This window comes from Aquarana catesbeiana, linkage group LG01 (assembly GCF_042186555.1).
Source record: "Aquarana catesbeiana isolate 2022-GZ linkage group LG01, ASM4218655v1, whole genome shotgun sequence".
NCBI lineage: Eukaryota > Metazoa > Chordata > Amphibia > Anura > Ranidae > Aquarana > Aquarana catesbeiana.
Genome location: NC_133324.1, coordinates 507,403,470 through 507,425,145, shown reverse-complemented (window position 1 = coordinate 507,425,145; position 21,676 = coordinate 507,403,470). Strand labels below are relative to the sequence as shown.

Here is a 21,676-nt window from a genome sequence, read left to right as displayed (position 1 = left end):
GAGTCATGTTCTATAGAAGCTGGAAGGCATATGTGTCCTGGTGTGAATCCAGGGGTTGGCACCCCAGGAAATATGTCATGGGTAGGATCCTTGAATTCCTACAGATTAGTACACAAGGCCAGCTTCATTTCTAATCCTATCAAAGGCCAGGTGTCAGCCTTATCGCTGTTTTTTTTTTTTTTTTTTTATACGGCCACTTGCTTCACACTCTCTGGTTCATCACTTTATTCAGGGGGTAACGCGGATTATTCCTCCAGTTAGGTCACCCCTGAACCCTTGGGACTTAAATTTAGTCCTGTCAGCTTTACAGAAGCAACCTTTGAGTCAATACGAGATCTTCCCTTGGTCCTCTTGACGAGGAAAAATAATTTTCTTGGTTGCAGATCTTCTGTAGGAAGAGTATCAGAGTTGGCTGCTCTTGTAAAGAGCCATATTGGTTTATTCATAAGGATGAGGTTGTATTGCGGCCTGATCCTGAATTCTTACCGAAGGTAGTATCAGTTTTTCATTTTAAACCAGGATATTGTTCTGCCTTCATTTTTTCCAGAACTTCGTTCTGTGGAAGAAAGGTCACTACATTCTCTTGATGTGGTGAGAGCGGTCAAGGTCCATTTGAAGTGACTACTCAGATTCATAAAACAGGTGTTTTGTTTGTGTTGCCAGACGGTCCTAAAAGAGGACAGGCAGCGTCGAACGCTACTATTTGTAATTGTCAAGTGATTGTTCAAGCTTATGGTTTAAAGAGGAAAATTACTCCTTTTCAAATTGAAGCGCACTTCTCAAGGGCTGTTTGTGCTTCTTGGGAAGTGCATTACCAAGCCTCCATGGCTCAGATCTGTAAGGCCTTGGTCTTCAGTCCATACATTTACCAGATTCCATCAAGTATCAAAACATAATGAGGATATTGCCTTTAGGCACTGTGTACTGCAGGCTGCAGTATAAGTCCTCTAGTCTCTTGGTGCCCTACTTTTGTTGTGTCTCCCTCCCTTCAATTGGCATTGCTATGGGACAGCCCACATAGTAACTACTATGGCTCTTTGTCCCGTGATGTTCGATAAGAAAATAGGATTTTTTTAACAGCTTACCTGTAAAATCCTTTTCTTTGAAGAAGGTCACGGGACACAGAGGTCCCTCCCTTCTTTGGTATACACATGTATTGCTTGGCTACAAAACTGAGGTACTCCCACCAGTGGGAAGGGGTTATATAGGAAGTGCACTTTTTGATTTAGGGCGTGCCAGTGTCCATCACCTGAAGGTGGCCTATAACCCACATAGTAACTACTATGACTCTGTGTCCCGTGATGTACTTCAAAGAAAAGGATTTTACAGGTGAGCTGTTATAAAAATCCTATTTACACTAAAATGCAATAAAAAAAGTTGTAATTTAAAAAAAATTAAAATGGCCATTTTAAAAAGCTATGGGCGGAAGTGACGTTTTGACGTTGCTTCCACCCTGCAATGGTATGGCGACGGGTGGGTGCCCTCTTCCCCTCACTGGTCTCCATACCCAGCAAGGACAAGGATCCGATCGCCTCCGCCGGCTGCCGATGGCTCCGGTAAGCGGCGGAGAACGGCGAAACCGGCGAAGAGACCACTATTATCAGAAACCTGACCGCCCGCCGAAGAAGAGGATGCCAAGGTTATGGCAGCTAGCTGCCATAACCAAGATCTACCTCTTCAAAGTTAGGACGTATATCGGCGTGCGGCGGTCCGGATGGTTAATGGCATATCAGAAGCAAGTTATGTGACTCAAAAGCTAGTTGGTGAATATTCTGTATACACAGGACAGGGATTTTGATGCGTAAGTAGTGCTAAAGTGCTTTTGTAACATTTGGTGATTTGCAAGATTTTCAGTTCACGTGTTGGATAGATATAGGAGATTTGTACTAAGGGGTTATGCTGGGAGGAGGTGGGCCTGTACTGGGGACAGGTGGCGTGTACTGATGGTTCGATTGATCGACTGCAGTCCGACTAGCCTGCTTAACCTCCCTGGCGGTATGATTCTGTCTGGAATTTTGTGCTGAAAGCGGTACAATTATTTTGCATGGAAATGTGATGCTATGTATTATAGGCCTGCAATTCTTAGTAATTACTTACTTAAACCTGACCAAACAAGACTCTAGTAGACATCCCAGATGTGATAAAGTTTGAAACCCAAAATCATGATTTTAAATTTTTAAATAATATAATTTTATTCAATAATGTAATACAAACTAAAGAAATTTGTCAGGCAAAGAAAATTCAATAAACATCCTGAGTGTGATAAATTTTGAAGCAAGGTACAGCACACAGTCCAACATCACAATCCGGACAATAGAACCTGCTTTCTTTTCGGATTTTTTTTCCCTTGTCATCTCTGTTTGAACAGCAAACCACGCACATCCTGGTAGGTGCTGCCTTTTTTGCGGTTGGCGGTATATAGTCCATAAAGTGACGACCTGTTAGGCGTTCTGGGTTGGCAACACCAACAGCACGTCGTCCAGGTCTGTTCGCATCTACTGATGGCATCTGGTGTTTGACGAAAATCTGCTCAGCCACCTTCCAGATAAAATCTGAATGAACAAGAGGCCTGTCACTCCCTGCTTGGTACAAGATGTACGCATTCCAAAGGCATTGTTCCAGAAGATGCCTGAAAATCTTTTTGTAATTTTTTTTCTGCTGTTTCCGCATAGTCGGATAAAAGGTCATTGCCTGATCGGTTCGGTCGACACCTCCCATAGTGCAATTATAGTCTATCACGACTTGCGGCTTCAGCACATCTTTCCCACCTTTTGTGTGGACCGTGGCAGTGGAGGTATTGTGCACAGTGCTCATGAGACACACGTCCTTCTTGTCTCGCCAACGTATTGCCATCATCTTACCCTTCTGCCAGGCAACCATTTCTCCGGTTTTTAGTTTTTTCTTGCCAAACATAGATGGCATGTCACGTCTGTTAGGCCTAACTGTACCATAGGCATCAGTCTTGTTTTGGATCAAAACCTCAAACAGTTCCGGCGACGTATAGAAATTGTCCATGGTCACACAATATCCCTGGTTCAGTAATGGCTCCAGCAGTGTAAGGACAGATGATGTGGCCATCCCATAGTTGCTGTACCTGGGGTTGAACTTCGTGCCTTTACCGGTGTAAATGACCGAGTTCCATATGTACCCAGTGGATGACTCGCAGAGCATGTATGATTTGATGCCAAACCGCGCTCTTTTGAATGCAATATACTGGATCCAGCTTAGGCGTCCCTTGTAGGCCATCAAACTCTCATCCACGCTGACGTCCCTTTCTGGCACGTAGGCCCGCTGGAAATTGTTCCCAATAATTTGGCATACCTCCCAGATTTTTTTTTAGCTTGGGCGCAGGATGCGTGGCCTCATCAAACTCTTCATTGTTACTGAAGTGGAAATATTTCATGATGAGGGAAAAACGGTATTCGGACATCACAGTACCAAAAAACTGAGTGGCCAGTAACTTGTTGGTGGTCCAGTACCATTTCTGGCGTGGTTTCCCCACCACCCCCTGAAGAATGAGTCAGAGAAACAGCCAGATGTCGTCTTTAGTCACCGGTTCCCACCTTCTGCTTCGGGAAAACCTGGCATGCAGCGTAGCGGATTGCTGCTCTTGGTAGCGATTTGTCTTTGTGACAATTTTTTCAATTACCTCCTCTGTGAGAAATAATTGCAGGTATGCCAGAGGGTTGTCACGCTCAACTTCGACCTTCATCCAAGGTGATCCAGTGAAGGGAAATCTTGGGGGCGCTACCTGGTCCGTATCGCACTCAATAGGGCACCAAGTGCGCACATCGCTGATGTCAGGTGCAGGATCATCACCGCTGTCACTTGTCAGATCAGTGTCAGACGACAGATCTCCCTATGACTCACGATCGCTCAGTTCTGGGAGCAACTCCGTGTCGCTGTCGTCCAACTGCTCCAAAGGCGATTTTGTAGTGAAATGGCGCTTTTTGGATTCCATCTTAATATTTTATTGGAGGCAAGGGGCACCGGGGGAAGGGGCACTGTATCAGTGAGATCTGAGATGATACAATGTAATCCTCTCAGATTACACTGTATCGCCTCTTTTTATATGTGTGTTTTGTGTTTGAACTTTTTGAATTTCCCGCCCAGTTCCGCTCCCGTGCGCCGCTGCTGCTCGCAGGGAATGGAACCAGAAGTGAGATGCGGTGATCGCGCTGGCGATCACAGCGGAGCACAGCCGAGGACAGTGGAGGGAATCGCTGGAACCCAGGAGAAGGTAAGGGCTCCACTGGATGCTCTGCAATGTTACCCTGAGCGTGACTCGGGGTTACCTCTCCTGACAGAAAAAGTCAGACCCGAGTCGCGCTCGGGATTACCGCCAGGGAGGTTAATGCATCGATCAGTCTATGGCCAGCTTACAGGGGGGTCTGTACTGGGGGGTAAGGATGGAGTGGGGGGGTATATTTGCTGGCACAATTGTTTTTATAAAAAAAAGTATGTATTTATTTATATATTCTCGTTTTCATTCTACGTACGCCACTAATTACATTTTTTAAAAGATTTTTCTGTATCTTTCAGCCGCTCTCAGTAGACACCCGCATTCAGCATCATCCTCCTCTGCCTCTCTGCCGATATATGTGGACCTGGCTTACCTGCCTGGAGGACCTGCTGCGCAAACTGTAGAGGAAGAGTTTTTCAGGCTAGTGCGTTCTTCCTGTTATGTTGTTAGTGGTGAAGATCCTATGAAGGAAAAATTTACCCGCAAGGTTCTGGACTCTCTGCTGGCTGGAAAAGCCCATTGGACACAAGACTTGCAGGTATTTCTCTGAGACAATTAAACTTTAACTCTGGGGTTATTTTAAAGTTCAGACAGACAAAATTACTATTCTGTTGATTTACTAAGCTTCTGACCTCGGCGTTCAATTAAGCTTTGGCAATAAAACCTGGAAGCTGGTATCTATGCAGAAGTGAGCCTGATTTTGCACTCTCCAGCTCCAGTAAATATACCCCAGTGTCATAATGTGTCGCCTATTTACATCAGAGCATGGTTGTCTCCAGGAAGTTACATCGATATTTTAGATCTGGCCAGCCTGCCCATTCTTTCTACTGCCTTCCTGCTTTTTGTGCACATTCCTGTTGGTCCATGGCTGCACTGGGAGAGGGGAGAGATGGTATTGAGTGGCCAATATTTATCTACCCTCCCATGCCGAAGGTTTCATTTGGAGACCAGGGAGTTATCAATATGAAAAAAGGTATTGAGGATTTTCTTTTCAGGTTACAAGCTGTTTTATTTAGCATAATGACATGGCCTCACCGCATGTTCCTTTTTAAAATCAGAATTTCATACTTTGAGACCCTGTCACCATACAATTTTATTGCAACAGAAATAATCCTATAAGATGAATGCAATTAAAGGGGTTGTAAAGTTTGTGTGTTTAAAAAAATGGTTTACTTGCCTCCTCTGTGCAAGTAACCCCGATCCTCCTCTTCTGGGGTCCCCCAGCGGTGTTCCTGGCTCCTCCCCACATTGAGACCCGCATTCAAAGGGGACACCCATGTGGGCGCGCTCCCAAGTCCTGCTGCTGCGTCCATTGACATAGACAGCAAGACTTGGCCCTGCCCCCCCGTGTCACTGGATTTAATTGACAGCAGTGGGAGCTTCTATCAGTCTATCCAATGAGGACCCGAGACAGCGGCTGGAGCTGCTGTGCTCGTCCCCGTCAATGGAATGATCGGGTTCAGGTAAGTAAAGGGTGGGGGGGGTCTGGGGGGCAGAAGGTTTTTCACCTTAATGCATAAGATGCATTAGGGTGAAAAACCTTGAGGGTTTTACAACCCCTTTAATGTAATATTATGCATACTATTTTACCTTTTTTAAAAGCCTCCTTTTTGTATAGCTATCTAAATGCCCTGAGAATGGATAAATGTGATAACAGCCCCAGCAGACTTATTGCTGTCACCTAAGGAACACTCTGTAGTTTTCCCCTTACACCTCTACCTCCAACAGATTACAGGTACAGTGGATATAAAAAGTCTACACCCTTGTTAAAATGTCAGGTTTCTGTGAAAAAATGAGACAGATGAATCCTTTCAGAACATTTTCCACCTTTTTTTTAATGTGACCTATAAACTGTACAACTCAATTGAACAACAAACTGAAATCTTTTTTTTTTGGGGGGGCGAGTAAGATTAAACTAATATAATGCAGTTGCATAAATGTGCACACCCTCTTTTATAACTGGGGATGTAGCTGTGTTCAGAATTAACTGCCGACCAGCAGTCAGCTGGGCGAAACAACGTTACCTTATGTCGCTTCGCCTTTTGGCCACTAGGGGCGAGCAGCACCCGCAGCGTGTGCCCGGAGCCGATGCGAGTGCCTGGCGGGTGTGATGACCACCGGGCATCCGCCATCGCTCGTGACAGAGAGAGAACCGGGATTTGTGTAATCAGTGCATTTTTATAGCAATGATTGCTGTATAATTGTCCCAAAAATGTGTCAAGTGTCCAATTTGTCCGCCGCAATATCGCAGTCCGGATAAAAAAAACATGCAGATCGCCCCCATTACTAGTAAAAAAAGAATAAAAATGCCATTAAATATATCCCATATTTTGTAGACGCTATAACTTTTGCGCAAACCAATCAATATACGCTTATTGCGATTTCATTTATTTTTCAAAAAATATGTAGAATACATATCGGCCTAAACTAAGGAAAATTTTTTTGGTATTTTTGAAAAAAAAAATGTGGGATATTCTAGCAAATATTAAAAAATGGCCTGGTCATTGAGCAGCCAAATCTTCCGGGGCTGAAGTGGTTAAGCAATCACATTCAAACTGATGTTAAGTAGGAGTCAGTACACTCCTGCCATCATTTTAACCACCTGCCCATCCGCGCTATGGCCGAATGACGGCCACAGCGCGGACCTTAATTCCTGGGAGGCCGTCATATGACGGCCTTCCCTGTGCACGCTCCCTGCACGCTGTGATCAGCCGAGTCACAGACTCGGCTGATCACCCATCCGAGTAAGGGGCCGGTCCCAGCCCCTTACCATGTGATCAGCTGTCATCCAATGACAGCTGATCTCATGAGTTAAACAAAAGATCGGTAAACTTTTTTTTTTTTTTTTTTTTTTTACTCACGCTGACAGCGCGAGTAGAAAAAAAAGCCGATCACCGGCTCGGATGTCAGGGACATCGGTCCCCAAGTGGTAGAGGCACATCTGCCTCATCAGTGCCACCATAATAGTCCCACCTAACATTGCCCACAGTGCCACCTATCAATGCCCACAAGTGCCACCTATCAATGCCCACCTGTAGTGCCAATCAGTGCCACCTGGCAGTACTGCCGCCCATCAGTGCCGCCCATCAGTGCCACCCATCAGTGCTGCCCATCACTGAAGGAGAAAAATGACCCGTTGTTTTTTAAATTTTTTTTTTATAACAAAATATAAAAAAAATTAAATTTTTTTTTTTTTTTTAAATTCCGTTTTTTACATTTTTTTTTTTAACAAAAAGTAAAAACTGCAGAGGTGATCAATACCACCAAAAGAAAGCTCTATTTGTGGTGAAAAAATGATAAAAATTTCATTTGAGTACAGTGTTGTATGACCGCGCAATTGTCATTCAAAGTGCGTCAGCGCTGAAAGCTGAAAATTGGTCTGGATAGGAGGGGGGTTTAAGTGCCCTGTAAGCAAGTTCAGCTGTTCTAGAAGGTCTTTCCTGACATTTTCTTAGTCGCATCCTTCAGCAAAAGCCATGGTCCGCTGAGAGCTTCCAAAGCAATAGAGGGATCTCATTGTTAAAAGGTATCAGTCAGGACAAGGATTCAAAAGAATTTCCAAGGCAGTTCCAAATACCAGTCAATATTGGCACAAAACCTTCAGGCTTCTGCTGGAAAGCTAAACATGAAGAGGAACTTCACCTTTCAGCATGACAAGGACCCAAAGCATACATGCATTTAAGCAGCCACCAGTTTTCATGTTCTCGTGGTTTAGACTTAATTGACATACAATAATGCACTTGCCCCTGATGTGGTAGGAAACCACGAAACGTGTTAGGGGCCAATTTTGATGCACCATTTTTTTTTTTTTTTCGATGGTTCTATTTCATCCACTCCCAAGTTACCCTACCATGTTGCTTTACTAGTGATTTTTTATAATGGACAACTGTCTTATACCTCATCTAAGTTGCTATGATTGTTTTTATGAATATCTATTTAATAATATGTGATTGATATGCATGTACTTATTTTGCTATGTGTTCTTTTTTTTTTTTTTTTTTTTTTTTTTAATAAACCATGTCGTCTTACATGGAATGAGGTAGGTCTAGCATGGCCAAAAAATGAGTCAAAGTCCCAAACCCTCTTTCTTGCAAAGCATACGTCCAAATCCACAAAGGAATGGCTTTACCAGAAGAAGATTAAAGTTTTGGAATGGCCCAGCCAGAGCCCAGACCTAAATCGGATTGAAAATCTGTGGGGTGATCTGAAGAGGGCTGTGCACAGGAGATGCCCTCACAATCTGACAGATTTGGAATGTTTTTGCAAAGAACAGTCAAGATGTGCCATGCGGATAGACCCAAAAATACTGAGTGCTGTAATTAAATCAAAAGGTGCTTCAACAAAGTATTAGTTTAAGGGTGTGCACACTTATGCAAGCAAGCATATTTTTTTCTTTTTACCTCCCTCCTAAAAGATTTCAGTTAGTTGTTCAACTAAGTTGTACAGTTTATAGGTCACATTAAAGGTGGAAAAAGTTCTGAAATGATTTATCTTTTTTTTTTTTTTCTTCACAGAAACATTTTAACAGGGGAGTGTAGACTTTTTATTTCCACTGTATAGGTTGAAGATTCGTACAAAAAGTTGCGCTAAAAAGTATTGAGTCCAACACCAAAGAGAAAAAATTACTTAGTCCCAAAAAGTGAAGAAAGGTCTGTGATAACGCCCGCACCATCCACCACCTTAACCACTTGCCAACCGCTGATGTACATCCCTACTTTGGGGACAGATATCGTTGTTATGGCAGCAGCTAGCTGCCATAACCCCGGTATCCCCGTGTTTGGCTTGCAGTCGGCTACAAGATAAAAGTGGACTCTGCGGCGGATTCGCCGGGAGAGGGCCCCCCTCCTCCTGCGATCCGATGCCCTCTGCCGCTTACCGGAGCCGTCGGCGGAGGCGATCGCGTCTGTCCCCTTGCTGGGTATGGAGATGAGTGGGGGGAAGATGGCCCCCACCCGTCTCCATACAATAAGGCACAAGTTAAAGGCACGTTTTTCTGTTGTAATTTTTTTCAAATGACAAATTTTTTTTTTTTTCTTTTTAATTGCATTTAAGTCCAAATATGAGATCTAAGGACTTTTTGACCCCAGATCTCATATTTAAAGTGTTGTTCCACCTCCAAAAAAAATGCATAAATGTGCATTAAAAAAAAAAAAAATTTTTGAAAATTATTATTTTTTTTTTTTCTCACCTCTAAATGCCTGTTGCTAGGGGGTCCCTCGTAGTCTGCCTCCTTCAGTGCCTGGGCTGGTGACATCACTTCCCCTCGGCGCAGGAAGGGCTCAGCTCTGCCCCCTCCCTCTTGTCAATCATATGGGACACGTGACGGGCCGCTCGCGCATGCCCAGTGGGTGCCCGGTTGTGAAGCCACAGCCGAGCGCCTACAGTTGCAATGCCGGCGCCGCCTAACGGAGGGGGAGACGAGCTGAGGCTTCTGATCCCCCGCATCGCTGGACCCTGGGACAGTTAAGTGTCCAATTATTAAAAGTCAGCAGCTTCAGTATTTGTTTTCATTATTATTTTATTTTATTATTTTTTTTTTTTTTTATATTGGGATCTCCTCTTTAAGAGGACCTGTCATGCTTTTTTCTATTACAAGGGATGTTTACATTCCTTATAATAGGAAGAAAAGTGACCCAATTTTTTTTTTGTGTAAAAATAAATATAATCAAGTAAATAAATAAGAATTTTTTTTTTTTTTTTAAACGCCCCGTCCCGTGAGTAGCGCCCACATATGAAAACGGTGGCCAAACCACACATGTGAGCTATCGCTGCAATCGTTAGAGCGAGAACAATAATTCTAGCCCTAGACCTCCTCTAACTCAAAACATGCAACCTGTAGAATTTTTTTAAACGTCGCCTATGGAGATTTTTGAGGGTAAAAGTTTGACGCCATTCCATGAGCGGGCGCAATTTTGAAGCATGACATGTTGGGTATCAATTTACTCAGCGTAACATTATCTTTCACAATATGAAAAAAAATTTGGTCAACTTTAATGTCTCACGTTTTTGAATAAAAAAAATAAATTTTTTCCAAAAAAAGTGCGCTTGTAAGACCTCTGCGCAAATACGGTGTGAAAAAAAGTATTGCAATGACCGCCATTTTATTCTCTAGGGTGTTAGAAAAAAAAACAATATATAATGTTTGGGGGTTCTAAGTACTTTTCTAGCAAAAAACAGTTTTAAACATGTAAACGCCAAAATCTCAAAACGAGGCTGGTCCTTAAGTGGTTAAGTTGTAGCATCCAGTGTTAACCACTTCAGCCTCGGAAGGATTTACCCCCTTCCTGACCAGAGCACTTTTTACAATTTGGCACTGTGTCGCTTTAACTGCTAATTGCGCGGTCATGCAATGCTGTACCCAAACAAAATTTTGTGTCCTTTTCTTCCCACAAATAGAGCTTTCTTTTGATGGTATTTGATCACCTCTGCGGTTTTTATTTTTTGCGCTATAAACGGGAAAAAAAATGATATTTTCTACTTTTTGTTATAAAAAAAATCCAATAAACTCAATTTTAGTCATACATTTAGGCCAAAATGTATTCGGCCACATGTCTTTGGTAAAAAAAAAAAATGTGAATAAGCGTATATTGGTTTGTGCAAAATTATAGCGTCTACAAACTAGGGTACATTTTGTGGAATTTACACAGCTTTTAGTTTGACTGCCTATCTCATTTCTTGAGGTGCTAAAATGGCAGGGCAGTACAACCCCCCCCCCAAATGACTCCATTTTGGAAAGTAGGCACTCCAAGGAAATTGCTGAGAGGCATGTCGAGCCCACTGATTATTCCTTTTTTTTTTTTTTTTTTTTTTTTTTTTGACCCAAGTGATTGAATAATGATTAAAAAAAAAAAAATTACAAAAAGTTGTCACTAAATTATATATTGCTCACACATACCATGGTTGTTGTATGTGGAATTGCACCCAAAAAAATACATTTAGCTGCTTCTCCTGAGTACGGGGATACCACATGTGTGGGACTTTTTGGGAGCCTAGCCGCGTACAGGGCCCCGAAAACCAAGCACCGCCTTCTGGATTTCTAAGGGCGTAAATTTTTGATTTCACTCCTCACTACCTATCACAGTTCTGAAGGCCATAAAATGCCAAGATGGCACAAACCCCCCCCCCCCCCCCCCCCCAAATTACCACATTTTGGAAAGTAGACACCCCAAGCTATTTGCTGAGAGGCATGGTGAGTATTTTGCAGCTCTCATTTGTTTTTAAAAATGAAGAAAGACAAGAAAAATTTATTTTTTTTTCAATTTTCAAAACTTTGTGACAAAAAGTGAGGTCTGCAAAATACTCACCATACCTCTCCGCAAATAGCTTGGGGTGTCTACTTTCCAAAATGGGGTCATTTAGGGGGGTTTTGTGCCATCTGGGCATTCCATGGCCTCCGAAACTGTCATAGGCAGTGAAGAGTGAAATAAAAAATTTACACCCTTGGAAAGCCTGAAGGCGGTGCTTGGTTTTTGGGGTCCCGTACGCGGCTAGGCTCCCAAAAAGTCTCACACATGTGATATCCCCGAACTCAGGAGAAGCAACAATGTATTTTTGATGCTATTCTGGCATGTTTGAGCAATATATCATTTAGTGACAACTTTGTACAAAAACAAAAATGTGTCTTTCCTGCAACTTGCGTCACAATATAAAATATTCCATGGACTCGACATGCTTCTCAGCAAATAGCTTGGGGTGTCTACTTTCCAAAATTGGGTCATTTGGGGGGTTTTGAACTGTCCTGGCATTTTATGCACAACATTTAGAAGCTTATGTGACACATCACCCACTCTTCTAACCACTTGAAGACAAAGCCCTTTCTGACACTTTTTGTTTACATGAAAAAATTTTTTTTTTTTGCAAGAAAATTACTTTGAACCCCCAAACATTATATATTTTTTTAAAGCAAAGGCCCTACAGATTAAAATGGTGGGTGTTTCATTTTTTTTTTTCAAACGCATTTTTTGGGGAAAAAAACACACTTTTTAAAATTTTAATGCACTAAAACACTCTATATTTCACAAATGTTTGATGTAATAAAAAAAGATGATCTTAGGCCGAGTACATGGATACCAAGCACGACATTCTTTAAAATTGGCCACAAACGTGTAGTGGCGACAAACTAAATACATTTTTAAAAGCCTTTACAGGTTACCACTTTAGATTTACAGAGGAGGTCTACTGCTAAAATTACTGCCCTCGATCTGACCTTCACGGTGATACCTCACATGTATGGTGCAATTGCTGTGTACATTTGACGCCAGACCGACGCTTGCGCTTTTTTATCTTATTTTTAAACTGTTCCTTTTCATTTTTTTATTTTTTTATTTATTTTTTAGTGTTTTTATAGTTATCTCAGGGAATGTAAATATCCCCTATGATAGCAATAGGAAGTGACAGGTACTCTGTTTTTTTTTTTTTTTTTGTTTTTTTTTTGTTTTTTTTTTTGTAAAAATTGGGGTATTTTAGACCCTAGATCTCTCCTCTGCCCTCCAAAGCATCTGACCACACCAAGATCGGTGTAATAAAATGCTTTCCCAATTTCCCAATGGTGCTGTTTACATCCGGCGAAATCTAAGTCATAAAATGCTCGTAGCTTCAGGTTTCTTAGGCCATAGAGATGATTGGAGCCATTCTGGTCTCTGATCAGCTCTATGGTCAGCTGGCCGAATCAACGGCTTCCTTCTCAGGTTCCCTGTTGGGACAGGAGAGCCAGAGAAAAACATGGAAGACGGTGGGGGGGGCATTCCCTCCCACTGCTTGTAAAAGCAGTCTAGAGGCTAATTAGCTGCTAGGATTGCTTTTACATGAAAGCTGGCTGAAAAGAATGATACTAAGATGATACCAAACCTGCAGGCATCATTCTGGTATAACCAGCAACATACCAGTACGTTGCTGGTGCTTGTTGGGCATATATTGTAAACTTTTTTTTTTTTTTTTTTTTTTTTTTTTCATGCAGCCTGTGGGCTGAACAAAAAAAAGATTGATCGGTGGGTATGCCCACCATTAGAATACCTCCCTTCATCCACCCACTTCTAATTATGGGCATACATGCACCGTTTATATTTGCCGAAGCATGGGTGCATCCGCCCCAAAAGGTAGGAGCAAATCGCTCCTCCACCCCTGCTGCCTCCATGCTTCGGCATATATGCTCTTTTTTTAACTGTGGTGGTGAAATCGCCTCCTACAGCGCTGGAGTCACGGCTTTATGTATCGTGGGAGCAAGCGCTGTTGCTGTCAAGACAAATAAATCCGCGCTGCAACTGAATGGCGTACCTGCTAAGCAAATGATGGTTAACAATAAAACACAGTAAAGTATAAAAAAATTGCATATCTGAAAAGCAAACATAACAAAACATTGCAGAATAGAATACAGTAAAAAAGAGCAGAACAATAGAGAGAGAACAATAAAACAACTATTTTTGTTTTGTTTTTTTTTAATTTTATATATTTTTGTGTTTTTGTTTTTTTTTTTGTTTTTTTTTGTTTAGTTGTTTTCCCAACTAACTTTTGTAACTGGTACCAGGTTCGGGTCTCTCAAAATGCTATGGCATCTTGGGAGACCCTGTGAAAGTGTGCCTAGTCTGTGCAGTGTTGTACCCTACGCTAAAACTCAACTAGTGTATGGTAGCCTTCAAAACATTCACCAGTGCAAAGACCAGGATTGTCAGGACAGGAGGGACAATAATAGCGGGTGTCACGCCTGTATCCACGCTTGCTGCAGACACTACATCTTCTTCTCTGGGGGGCTCGTTTGGTAGGGGTACTTTGGAGGACATAAGGAAAATGCCTCTCATGCAGCCGGCTTGCAGCATTTGGTTGGGGAAGGTGAGGTGGAGCACATCTGGAAACAGAAGGGCTCTGACGATCTCTTCCTGGAATTTACGGAAGGATCCAGTCCGTCCTGAAGCTCTGTATAGCACATGAACGTTCAGCAAAGCCAAATTGAAATAAATAGACACTTTTTTGTACCAGCATCTGGCCTTACAGGCAACTAGGTACGGCGCCAACAACTGGTCGTTGAGGTCCACCTCTCCCATGTTAAGGTTATATTCATGGACACAGAGGGGTTTCTCCACAACACCAGTCGCCGTAGGAATTTGGACCGTCGTGTCTGCATGAAGGGAGGTAAGAACGGAAACATTCTTATTATCCCTCCACTTCATAGCGAGCAAATGATTACACTGCAAGCAGGCTCTCTCCCCCAGCCTAAGACTGGAATCTACAAGCCGCTGAGGAAAGCCCCGGCGATTAGGTCGCACGGTGCCACATGCTCCAATCTGATGATCAAACGGGTGACTAAAAAGTGGCACGCTCGTGCAATTGTCCACGTACAAGTGGTACCCCTTTACGAATAAGGGTGACACCAAGTCCCACAAAATCTTGCCAGCACTTCCTATGTATTCAGGGCAGTTTGTCGGCTCTATGTGACTATCTTTTCCCTCGTAAACCATAAAACTACATGTATAGCCTGTGGCCCTGTCACAGAGCTTGTACATCTTGATCCCGTATCTGGCACACTTGCTGGGAAGGTACTGTTTGAATGACAAGCGGCCAGAAAACTTAATCAGGGACTCATCAACGCAGACAACTTGGTTTACGAGGGGCCGAATTTTGTAGAGCTGATCGTATCCAGGGTCTCCACGAGGACGATAGAGTTCATTGTTTTAAAGTGCATGAACCGCAAAATCTGCTCGTATCGTGCCCTGTTCATGGAGGCAAAGAACAAGGGCATATGGTGAATTGGGTCAGTGGACCAATATGACTGCAACTCACTCTTTTTAGTTATGCCCATGTTGAGGGAAAGGCCCAGAAAGAGCTTAAATTCGGAAACCGTAATTGGTTTCCAATCTCTGGCAAGGGAGGACTGGGGAATAGTGGCGAAGTGTTGACCAGCGTACAAATTGCTTTGGTTCACAATAGATCTATAGAGATCTTCGGTGAAAAACAGCGAATAAAAATCAAGTGACGTAAAATCAACTGTTTCCACCTGAATGCCGGGTTGGCCAGTGAATGGGAGAAGTACGGATGCTGCAGAAATGGTGGGTTCCCAATTAGGATTGGCGAATGCAGCAGGAAGGGCACTATGGGCACGACGGGCCTGTGTTCGTCTTCTTGGTGGCAGCGGGACCCTACTTGTGCTTGCCACCTCACCAGCTTGAACTGCACTTATGGGACTCGCCACGTCACCAAGTGTTACTGCAGTGCTGGATGTACGACCAGGGTGTACTAGGCCGCTGGTGCTTGCCAGTTCACCAGAAGGAATAGCGGTGGTAGTACTGCTCTGCTCCATACGAGGGACCTGCGATTTTTGCACCTCAACAGCAGAAGAAGTTCGGGGTCTGGTACGCCTGACCTTGGCAGGGACCACAACTCCGTCGTCAGAGCTATCTGTCATGGAGCCACTGTCCTCTACAGGATCGTATTCTGAGCCTGAATCTGACAGATGAGTGACTTCCTCTTCACTATCTGTCATGCTCAGAAACATGTAGGCCTCTTCACTAGTGTACTTTCGATTTGCCATTTTGGGCTCTAAATTTAGTGGTACACTAGTGAGACTCACAGGTAAAAAAGCTCCTGACTGTTGGTGACTGTATCAAAACGCTACAGAAAAAACTTAGCGATCGCAGGGATCAGGCCTGACTCTGCGAACGCTGCAGTTGTGTTTAGTGTTTTGTAAGTGACAGTGATCGATCGATACTGCACTTGGGTGGGCTGGGCTGGGCCGAGGGGCAAAACGCAGGTGCTAGCAGGTATCTGGGCTGATCCCGCTAACGCTGCGTTTTTGGGAACCCTAAACTGCTGGGGACGCTAGTATAAATCTGATCAGATATTGATCCATTCAGATACTATACCACTAAGGGAGGTGTGTGCTTTGTACGTGGGTGTTAGCCCTACTGGCACTAACCTGCCGCTGCCTGGGGCGACGTAGACCCTATCTGACCCTAAAACTTATATCACCCGCCGGGCGATCAGGGGGTTAAACCTTTATTAGGTAATAAACGGCTGGTGCCCTGACACTAGGAAAAATAAACTAACCAGCGTCGCCCGTAACAGTTATACGGTGATCACTGGTGAAAGGGTTAACTAGGGGGCAATCAGGGGGTTAAAACCTTTATTAGGTAATATATGGGGGTCCCTGACGCTATAAAACGCTGATGGCGAACCTAAATACTTGCCTCCCTAACTAACGTCACCTGTGACACTAATACAGCAATCTGAAAAACGATCGCTTAGTGACACTGGCGACCGGGGGTTGATCAAGGGGTTAACCTTTATCGGGGGGGTATCCTAGACCTAAAGGGGGCTAACACTAACTGCCCTACCACCTATAACTGTCACAAACTGACACCAATGCAATAATCGGGGAAAAATAAAAAAACTGCTATTGGTGTCACTAGTACAGGGGGGTGAAATGTGTGCCTAGTGTTCTACTGTTAGTGTAGTGTTGGTTCACTTACTTGATGTCTTCTCTCCTCGGCGCCGGAACGGAAAAGACCGACTCGAGAAATGATGACATCACTTCCTCTGCCGCAGTTTACGTTTCAGAGGCAGAAGAATGTCATTCGCTGGGAGCGATCGCGAGGGGGTGGCCACGAATGGATGGCCTTCCCCTCCCCTCTGATCGCTCGGGGAAAGATGCCGACTGCCTCGGTCACCGGGGGGGGGGGGGTCCGATTGGACCGTCCCGCCCGCGAGAGGCAAGTAACTTACCCATACATTACTTTGCCTGCCCGTGCCATTCTGCCGACCGTATATCGTCGTGAGGCGGTCGGCAAGTGGTTAATCACCTTCATAATGGGCAAAATGGTCGCTTGGCAGAGTGTACTGACCTTCTATCATGGAAGGTTCGTATCACTTGTGGCTCTAAACCCAGCCAGGGTCTTTATATGTCCCAGGATTCTTTTGATTCATGTAGAATCCCCATCCAAATATCGATATTGAAAATGGTCCCCAAAATTATATTAAAAAAAAAAACACGCCATAGAGTTAAAATACTCAAACTTTATTGCAACTATAAAATATTGCACTTACGACAAGGAAAGCATATAATCGTATTAGAGTCAAGTTCAGTTATTCGCAGCCACCCATCCTTCTGGGATTCGAGAAGTGCGGTGACGTCAGCGCGTTGATCTGCCCTATGTGTTTTGTAATCTGATGATGACATCCGGGGCATAGTAGGGATGTGGTGGAGCTGAGCCAGCACAGGGAGGAGAGGGCTGCGATGTACAAGGAGGGAGGGGGCTATGCTATAAAATTGACTGGTCAAATTTTGTAGCAAGTTCAAGAGCGTGTTGAAAGTAAATTAAAAGTAGTTTTATGTAAAATATTAGTAGTTTTTTTGTGTGTAGCCAGAGACTGACTTTTTGTAAAGTGATTCCTGCAGCTGTAGAGCAACACTTACTGCATTGTAAAGCTGCCACCCACTGCTTAGTTTCTAGGCTCTTCTATTTCTGCATGGTAAATGTTTTCAAGATGGGGAGCAGACTGAGGAACAATCGTTCCCTGATCTGCTCTGCATTCCTTGGACCTTAGAAGCACTCTGCTCTGTGCGTTTTTTAGGATTTCATGATATTTATTAAACATTTCTAACTTGAGCTTTCTTTTGGGAAATCTTTATTATGTAGGTTATTTAAATGTATTATTAAATGCAAGACAATTCCTCATTTCAAGAATTTAATTTATTTTCCTTTTTATATCCAGGTAACAGTGATTCCCACATTCGAGTCTGCAGCAGTCCGTGCATGGTATGAAGAAACTCATGCCCTTCAGCAGTCATTGGGTGTCATTGTGCTGGGAAGCACCAGCAGTGTGTCCATGCAGGATGAAACTTTCCCTGCTTGCAAAGTGGAGTTCTAATCATTTTCACACTCCTTTTTTTTTTTTTTTCTTTTTTTTTTTATCTACATGCACTTCTATTTTAAAACCTTTTGGACACAGAGAAAGCTTTTGGGTTATCGGAGGTCAGTTCCTTTTCTTCATTGTGCTTGCCTGATGATGGCAAAGGTGTTGATGCTTCCTCCTAAAGATATGTGATGCATGCACATTCCTATGAAATGATCAGAGGACCTTTTTATTGCACATCTGTATGCATTTTCCTGGGTATGGAAAGCTTGTGCATGATTTGAAGAGGACTGTTCTTATTTGCACAATCACTCCATTGTTCACATCACACTTTATGGCATGAAATTCTTTACCAATTGACTTTATCTCCACCTGACCAGAAGACCATGCTTATGTCACTTTCAGATGTTTACAGTTGTCGTGTGTGTGAAGGATTATCAATATGTAATGCATTAATTGATGCTATAGGCATGTGTTTTACCCTGGCAGCACACATAAGCTTTGCCTGTAATCGGGCTAATCTGATTATTCACTTTCCCATTTCAATGCACCATTAGGTTTATTGGCGGTCTCTGGCATATCTAGAAGATGGCTGTTCAATATAAAATTACAGTCAATTCTTTACTCTTATGTGACTGGTGTCCTGAATATGAGAACTCTGTATCATGTTTTGAAATGGTCTACATTCTCATTTATCCACTAATGGAATTTGTCCTGCAAAGAGTAGTGTTGGGTCATGTGTAGCTTATTTGCTGTGAACTTCTGTAATCCTCTCCACAAGACCGTTCCCAAAATGTTAAGGCAGCAACAAGTAAAAGCTATTTAGCTGATTTACTCGGTTAAGCAGGGTACTGGTTTCTAAGCTGTGTGACCGTTGGGTTACAAGGCTAAAACATTTTATACGTCGTTTTGTCTTATTTAGGATAAGCTATTACTTGTGGCACTCCAGTGATAGTACAGTTGATGGCTGTGTGAAGTAGGTACTGTTTTTAAATATCTGCTTCTCATTATTTATAGTCTACTTTATATTTACAAACCTTCACCAGCAGATGGTGCAGGGTATAGGAAAGCACACTTAGAGCCTGACTTTCATCCCTTATCCAACCTAAAAGTTTAGTAACTGAGATCCATTTTTACAATTGTTTACTGTATAAGAAGTCAAGATCACATGGATGTGCGTAAAACATTTTGGTTTAGTAAGCCACATTAGCCCTTGTAAAATGGTTTGTTTGTGTATTTTAATAAAACATATGATCACCTTCAATACATAATTGGTTTTAGTACACATGGGCATCAAAAAGTGAGCCTGATGCATATTTAAGTCCATTGAGTGTTCCCATGTTTTTTTTTTTTTCTTTTTTTTACCCCCCCCCCCCCCCCCCAAGCTGATGGCTTACTACCTATGAGCTTTTGACATACATTTAATGCAAGCAGCAGCATCTGACAATGTCGTTGTTAGTGTTTTTTTTTTTTTTTGTTTTTTTTCTTCTTCAATACGAGCTTGAATGGGTAGGCACTAAAGTGTAGACTGGTGGAGAGTAACACTTGATTCAAGTTTTGTAAATCTTGAAGAAACTGCCAATTCCCTATGGCCATTCTGAATGCAACTTGCCATGGAGTTTTTTTGGGTATTACTACTTTTACATCGAATAGGACCTGGCTTGTAATGTTATATTTTGGAAATCTGTTTTTAAAAGGAACTCATCACGACATCAGTAAAGCAAATTACAATGCAGACTTGTTTTTGAAGGTGCGTTCTCCAGGGCTGTGTTTTTGGTGTGGTTTTTTTTTTTTTTTTATTGCTGTTTCACTGCCTAATTAATACCTGACCCAAGACTAGTATGTATATATCAGGTGCTCAGACATTAAAAAAGCAAGTGCTTTTAAATGTCAGTGACTTGAGTACTGAAGGAAGAGTAAGGCTGACAGTGTGTCAGCAGAGGATGTTCCCATGTTTCCACCCTGTTTGATAAACTCGTAATACTGTTAACCACATCCTGGAGTTCTTTATCTTGGTGTATACAACTGTGGACATCTTTTCGACTGTTGCTGTACTTGATAGGTCCATAGGACCACTTTTGCTGCAACAGCATGTGGTTTGGAAATTTACATTTTCATTTGTTTTTGTAAAGAATGTCAAAACACTAAAATCTTTTCTTGTGGTCTACTTCTTTTTTTAAATAGTACTGTCACAAATCTGTGGTAAATGAAGGACTATTACCTCTTTCCTCCCTCTACACACTATGGGAGGGATGAGATTCATTGATGTGCTTAATCCATGTTAAAAAGTGCCAGTCAGCCCCAAGAATGAGTTGAGGGCTTTAAATTCTCATACCTATTTGTCTTCTGTCTGGTGGCCATGATGGCTATCCCTGAGGGGAAGGGTAGATGGTATAGATAATAAACTACTCTGCCCACAAGGTTTGGTGGGATTTATATTGTGAATTCACATTGCTTTCATTAGATGAGCAAATTAAAATCTGATGTAAACTGTCTGCTGTTTTTGAGTGAATTATTTTTATTCTATATCCAATACTACTTTTTTTTAAGTGCTCCGTGGAACAGAAAAGTGTGTGTGTGTGTGTGTGTGTGTGTATCTATGTAATTAAAGGCAGGCAATAGATCATGGATGCTTAACCTGTGGCTTTCCAGCTGTTGTGTAACTACATGTCCCATGAGGCATTGCAAGGCTGACAGTTAAGCCTGGTGCACACCACTAGTGTTTTTTTTTCTTTTTCATTCAGCCCATACGGGCTGAACAAAAAAAAAAACACTGCTCACTCAGGTGGAGTCACTGTACTAACTATGCAATGTTAGTACAGCAATCTTCCCTGCTGTGCTATGGATAGACTTGGGTACAATCAGCCCGCCCACATATGGTTTGAATCTCAGCTGGTCTCTGCTGAACCAGCCAAGATTCAAACCATCTATGACCGGCTTAAACTGACTCCTGTCAAAATGTGTGTAGCAGGTATTTGGTGCATTAAGATTGTATTTGCAATTTTCTGGTAGCCGACCCCCACCCCCAAGTGCTGTTTTAATGAGCTTGTTACATTCCATGTACATCACAGCTAAATTGTCACAGCCATAGACTGATCGAAATTTGTCTGGTTCTGAGTTTTGATCCATGTATGGGCAGGATGGTTGTACTGAAGCCAATCACTTGATCAACTTCAGTACAACCAGCCTGTCTGATTTTATTTTCTATTCAATTATTGCAGGCGGCTATAGCAGCTGGCACTAAGCATTGTATTCTGATAGTGGGGAAACCTTCCGCAGTTAGAATACAAAAACTTTGTAGGAGGTATTCCCCCATGGCCTGCTTTAGATTGTGGTCTTTAGAAAGTCACCAAACAGTAAGGCCCCTTTCACACGGGCGGCTGTTCTGCCGCTGTTAAAAGCATGTTTTGTTATTTTGAAATTCCAAGACTCCAGGCACAGCGATCACTTGCAGTTGTACATTGTGATTAGCTGCGTTGAAACATTCTTGCCATTTCTGATGTGCTTCCTGTTTTTCTTTCCTTGTTGATGCTGCTATCCACAGGAGAAATAGTACACTGCGATTACCTGGCATTATGTGCAGAGAGCTGC

General features: G+C 42.8%; 1 protein-coding gene across 2 annotated transcripts in view; it reads left to right on the top strand.

Moving 5' to 3' along the window:
• The window catches only part of MAP1S (microtubule associated protein 1S), a 149,260-nt gene extending 128,680 nt beyond the window's left edge, over positions 1-20,580 (top strand). For both annotated transcript variants that reach the window (XM_073593607.1, XM_073593616.1), the window contains 2 exons: positions 4,543-4,781; positions 17,945-20,580. In XM_073593607.1, the coding sequence (XP_073449708.1) occupies positions 4,543-4,781; positions 17,945-18,100 (395 nt within the window). In that variant the 3' untranslated portion in view covers positions 18,101-20,580. The remainder of the gene's footprint in view (positions 1-4,542; positions 4,782-17,944) is intronic.
• Positions 20,581-21,676: the final 1,096 nt, after the last annotated feature.